Below are 6,000 nucleotides of genomic sequence, written 5' to 3'. Positions count from 1 at the left end.
AAAGGGCACCCAGACCCTCCCCTTATAATAGCACAATCTGTGTTTCCATAATGATGCACAAAATGTTATTGTAAAGCTTCCATCCAATATTCCAGCTTGATGCAAAACAGCGGATTTCTAGTTGAAACACTTTTCCTAGGATAAAGTTTTTCCCTTAACAATGCACTCTGATCCACAAATAGTTGAGATCTCTTACAAAAAGATGTCTCATTCCCTACGTTCATGTTGCTCAAGTAGGATTCCTGGTGTCCTCTTCACTGTAATTATTTGATGTTAAATAAAGGCTACACAACTGTGGAAGGCTTTTGCCTATTCTTTTCATTCACAGGTTTCTTCTACGATGATAATTTCTACTGATTAATAAGGGGAGAAGGCTTACTGAACTAGTATTAAAAATTTCCCCTCTTGATTATACTTATAGGTTTTTTTTCAATGTGTTATCAAATGTACAATAAAAGAAAAATCTCTCATCAATTCAATTCACAGAGTTTCTCTTCACTATGATTTCTCTGGTGTTGAAGTAGGGCTGAGTGACCACTAAAGGCTTTTCCACAGTCAGTGCATATAAAGCGTTTCTCTCCACTATGCATTCTCTGATGAATAATAAGAGAAGAATTCTTACAGAAAGCTTTCTCACAATGATTACATTTGTAGGGTTTTTCTCCAGTATGGTTTCTCAGATGTACAATAAGGGAAGAACTCTCATTAAATGCTTTCCCACATTCATTACATCTATATGGTTTCTCTCCAGTATGAGTTCTCCTGTGTGCAATAAGATGAGAGCTACAGTTAAAGGATCTTTCACATTGATTACATTTGTAGGGTTTCTCACCAGTGTGGATTCTCCGATGGGCAACAAGGTGGCAACTCTGGCTGAAGGATTTTCCACATTTATTGCACTCATAGGGCTTCTCTCCAGTATGAGTCCTTTGATGTCTAACAAGGTGAGCCATCTGGCTGCATGATTTTCCACATTTATTACATTCATAGGGCTTAATTCCAGAATGAATTATTTCATGTTTAGTGAGGGCTGAACGTTCTCTGAATGCTTTGCCACATTCCTGACAGTTATAGGGTTTCTCTCCTGTGTGAGTTCTCTGATGGGCAATAAGGTGGGAGCTCCAGCTGAAGGATTTTCCACATTCAGTACATTTATATGGTTTTGCTCCAGAGTGAGTTCTTTCATGTTTACTAAGGGCTGAGTAATCCCTAAAAGCTTTTTCACATTCATCACATTTAAAGGGCTTCTCTCCAGTATGCATTCTCATGTGGGCAATAAGATGGGAGCTCCAGCTGAAAGATTTCCCACATTCAGTACATTCAAAAGGTTTCTCTCCAGTATGAGTTCTCTGATGTCCAATAAGATGGGAGTTCCAGTTGAAAGACTTCCCACATTCATTACATACATAAGGTTTCTCTCCCGTATGAATTCTCTTGTGTACAATAAGATGAGAATTCCAGCTGAAGGCTTTTCCACATTTATTACATTCATAGGGTTTGATTCCAGTGTGAGTCCGTTCATGTTTAGTAAGGGCTGAACGATTCCTAAAAACTTTTCCACATTTATCACATTCATAGGGTTTCTCTCCAGTATGAGTTTTCTTATGTTGGATAAGGTAAGAGCTCCAGATAAAAGACGTCCCACATTCATTATATTCGTAGGGTTTCTCTGCAGTGTAAGTGCTTGTATGCTGTGTAAGGAATGAGTCATACCCAAAGACTTTCTCCCATTCATTGTATTTATATGCTTTCTCTACAGTACCAATTTTTTGATGTTCCATAAAGGATGAAAAGTAAAAGATATTCTCATATTCTTTGTAATCATACTGGTTTCCTCCAATATGAAGTCCTGGATGTTCACTAAATGATGGGCTCTGGTTAAAGATTTGATGGCATTCCTTATATTCATATAGTTTTTCTCCTGTATGCATTCCCATATGATCACCAAAATGCAGTATATGATTGAAAGATTTAACAGCATCAGTACATTTGAAAAGATTATCTCCAGTTTGCACCCTTGCAGGGTGAACAGGTTGCATGGAGTGGTAGAAGGCTTTGTCATACTCATTATTTTCACAGGTAATCTTATCTGCATACATTATGGCTGAGTTACATCTCCAACTTTCAGCATTTGTATCAGGCTTACAGAAATGTTCTATTTGAGAAACTTTCTGAGATGGAACAATGCTTAGTCTCTGGCTACACCCTGCCCCAAGTTCACAGAACTCAGCACCTCTTTGAGACAGTACTTGCTTTTGCATGAAGACCATTTGCCTCATAGCTGTACTCTGGTTCATGTGATACATTTCTAATTGGTCTTTACATCCCAAAACTTCTAACCTGGAGAACCAAGGATCATCCCATATGTATCTCTCCAACTTCATGCTATGGGACTGTTCCTCCTCAAGAATGCTCTGTGTTGGGATCAACGCTTTGCTTTCAAGATTTCTCACCCATTCTGAAATAAACAGAAAATATCCATGAGAGCATAGGGAAAGAACTTCTAAGAGTAGAGTGGAAAAGGTAAGATTTACTGTCCATATTATTGAAAAGGTAAGCATGAACTTGTTTCCAAATAGACTTGTAACCCAGAGGAAGATTGTAATAGGAAAGAGAAGAATAGTAAAAAGTGAACAAATGTAGTTAACCAGAATACAAAGTGTGCACTGAATATGAATAAAACCCATTTAGGAGTATCTTCCCATGAAAAGGAGGACCAGTTATTACGTGTGTGCAGGAAAGAGTTAACTCTACACACTTGAGTTGGTCACATTTTGCACATTCCCAAGAAGGCCTGTTTCATGACTGGCCCTCGGCCAACTCCTAAGGACTGAGATCCTGGAATGTTCTAACTCATAAGAGTGTTCTGCATGCTTGAACCCTTGAAGTATACTGTACCAACTTCTCTAGACAGTTTGTACAAACAATGTCATTTATGGTGAACGCCTGCTTCCTTCTGGGGTTCTGGAGCTTCCATGATTACTCAGTCAGTCATGTGTGTCTAAATGACCAACCCCCAATAAACACCCTGGACTCACAGGCTTGGGCAAGCTTCCCTAGTAGATGACACTTCACACAACTCATTGCTGAAGGAATTAAGTGTGTTCTTTGCAACTCCACTGGGAAAGAACTACTGAAAGCTTGCATTTGGTTTCCTCCAGACCTCGCTCCATGCACCTTTACCCTCTGCTGATGTTGCTTTGTGTCCTTGCACTGTAATAAACCATTACCCTGAATATAATGCCTTTTGAGTCCAGGGAGTCCTTCTAATGAATCACTGAACCTGGGGGTTGTCTGGAGGATCCAGATGCATTTAATACTATTAAGGTGAAAAAATAATAATTGGCTTAACAAAAGACAGATGAACAACCAGCCCCTCAGAAACTAATGTTTAAATTATTAAAGTGTGCTAATTCATTTCTATGTTATAATGTCCTTACTGTTCCCCTACTTTGACACCTGCCAAAAAAAGAAGGGGATGGGGTTAAGAGAAAGTATCACCAACAAAGGCTTCAAGCTATCACATTATTTCCTATCTCACAGAGTTCAGTCAATAACACAAAATCATCCTCCTGAACGGCAAAAATCACGTGGTTTCAGGATACTCCTAAAGTTCTTCTAACATGTGTAGAATAATGACAAAAGAGATAGACTGGAAAGACAGCACACTGCAATGAAGCAGATACAGGAGTTACAGTCTGATAATCTGTATTTAAGTACTGGCTCTGCCACTATCCTTACGTGACTCTTCTGAAGATTCAATGAGATTGTGAATCCAGCAAAATGTCTGGCAAATTCAATATGTGGAAGCTACCTATCATCACTGCTGAGGTATCAGTCCTCCAACAACAGGGGTCTGTATTAGTTTCCTATTGCTGCTGTAACAAATTACCACACATGTTGTGGCTTAAAATAACAAACTCACTGTCTCACAGTCTGAAAATCAGAAGTTCTAAATGGCTTTCACTGGGCTAAAATCAAGATAACTTTCCTTCAGAAGCTCTAGGGGAAAATCCACATCCTTGCCTTTGCCATCTTTAAAAGCTGCCTGCATTCTTTGGCTTGTAGCTCCCCCTTCCATCTTCAAAGTTTATCATTCCAACCTTTGCTTCTGTCAGTCACATCTCTGTGTCTCTGACACTCCTGCCTCACTCTTAGAATGACCTCACAATAACATGGGCCCATCCAGACAATCCAAGATAATCTATCTCAAGATCCCTAGTTTAATTCACATCTGAAAAAGTCTCTTTTGCCATATAAGGCACCATATTCACAAGTTTCAGATGTGGACATTTTGCAGGGGTGGGTATCATTCATTATTCAGCATACCACAGGGTCTAATGCTGCAGGTACCCAACAGGGCCTAGACCCTTGTCCTCTTTCTCCAGGTTTTTCTTCTTCTTCACTATACACCATTTTCCCTCTTTTATTACCCAAGTCCATTACAACAGGAGAGATCCTACTCTGCTCAAGAAATGGCACTTACTATCAATTTTAAGCTTAGCTTCTAGTAGTTAGGGAATGATCTTGAAACAACTTTTGAATTTTTCCAGTAGAAACTTTAAAAAATGGTAGCTGACCAAGTCACTGATTAGATAAATAATGTCCGTCCAGCTTCATACTCAGTACTTACGGCCTGAGTGTCTCTTCCACCTGTAAATTATAATCTATGTGATGAGGTGACGATCTAAACAGTTATGAATACACACATTACATCACTGAGAGTTTGTGGGGTTGTAGATGCTAAGCGGATGGGAGGTCAGAAAAGGAGACCACGACAGAAGCAATCAAGGAAGGTTTCACACAAGAGAAATAACATGAGCTCAGTCTTCGGGCATGACTCAAATACAGACAGACTGCTGGTATGGCATGAGCAAAGGCATGCGTGATGTGACTGAAATGTAAGGAGGGCCTTAAGGATGCCAGCTGAGTAAACTGCAGGAACTAGTCAGGAAAGGAGCAAAATAATAGAAAAAATTCGAAGGTCTTGAAATCTGGTCAGAGTTATTTAAAAGGCAACTCAAGTCACTGTAGGTTTACTGGCAGAGACCTCATAATGGAAGATTTCAGGGATATAAATCTAGAAACAACATCTGAGGGCGCTAATAACAAATAATAATTCACTCACCAACTTGAGCTGGAATTTTATGAGAGTGCCTACCTGAGGGTGATGTTGGTGGAAGCTGAATGACACAGCTGACATTTCAGAGGAAGAAAATCTCAGAAGTCAGACAAGAGATTACTTCTTAGAGAGGAAAGAGCAGGCAGTCAGGATGACTTCCCCATTTCCAGCTTAGCAGACTCACAGAAGGTTGGCATCAGGGATATAGATCAGGAAGACGGGGAAACAATCTAGAAGGGAGAGCTGAGATTCCTGGTTCTACCAAGATCAAGGAGACAGTTGAGATGATTTCCAAGAAGGCAGAAGTGTAAGGATGGAGGTGGTGGAACCACAGGGCTCAGGACAGTTACTTAGAATGGTCAGCACTGACCATTAAAGCTTCTGGAATTCATGACTCCTTGGTGGAAGGTTTCAGATCCAGATAGGGGGCAGCTGGTTAAGACTCCACAAAAGTTCACTTCGTTAGATGGGAAGATGTACAACTTCAGGACTCAAGAGGGGGCCATGGTATATCGTTAAATTAAAAACAACAAGATACAGAATGATGTGTATTGTATTCTACCTTTGGAAAGGTGAAAAGTAACTACATATGCCTATATTCTTATAATTGCATTAAAAAACTCAGGAAACAAACAATAGAAATTATTGCAAGCAATTAACCTCGGTAAGACATCAGTGAAATTTCACCACTCCATAAAAGCAACCATAAAACTGGCAAAACCTGACAGAATAAGTTTCTTCTGAATTCTCTAAATTAACCAAAGACTTGCAGCAACCCAGGGAGAGTTTATTCAAGGAAAACTGAGTTTCAATAATAACGGTGAGTTTTGTGGCATTTTAACTTACCCTAATCCCATCTGACTCCTCAACTCAGCAGT

At 39.6% G+C, this 6,000-nt stretch overlaps 1 protein-coding gene across 1 annotated transcript in view; it reads right to left on the bottom strand.

Moving 5' to 3' along the window:
* Positions 1–492: 492 nt before the first annotated feature.
* ZNF606 (zinc finger protein 606) overlaps positions 493–6,000 on the bottom strand; it is a 52,377-nt gene continuing 46,869 nt past the window's right edge. The window contains 2 exon segments of the mRNA XM_060288901.2: positions 493–684; positions 687–2,458. Of these exon segments, the coding sequence (XP_060144884.2) occupies positions 643–684; positions 687–2,458 (1,814 nt within the window). The 3' untranslated portion in view covers positions 493–642.

The sequence above is a fragment of the Globicephala melas genome, chromosome 19 (genome assembly GCF_963455315.2).
Source record: "Globicephala melas chromosome 19, mGloMel1.2, whole genome shotgun sequence".
In the NCBI taxonomy this organism is placed as follows: domain Eukaryota; kingdom Metazoa; phylum Chordata; class Mammalia; order Artiodactyla; family Delphinidae; genus Globicephala; species Globicephala melas.
The sequence above is the reverse complement of the archived record's forward strand: the minus strand, read 5'-3'. Positions and strand labels throughout refer to the sequence as shown.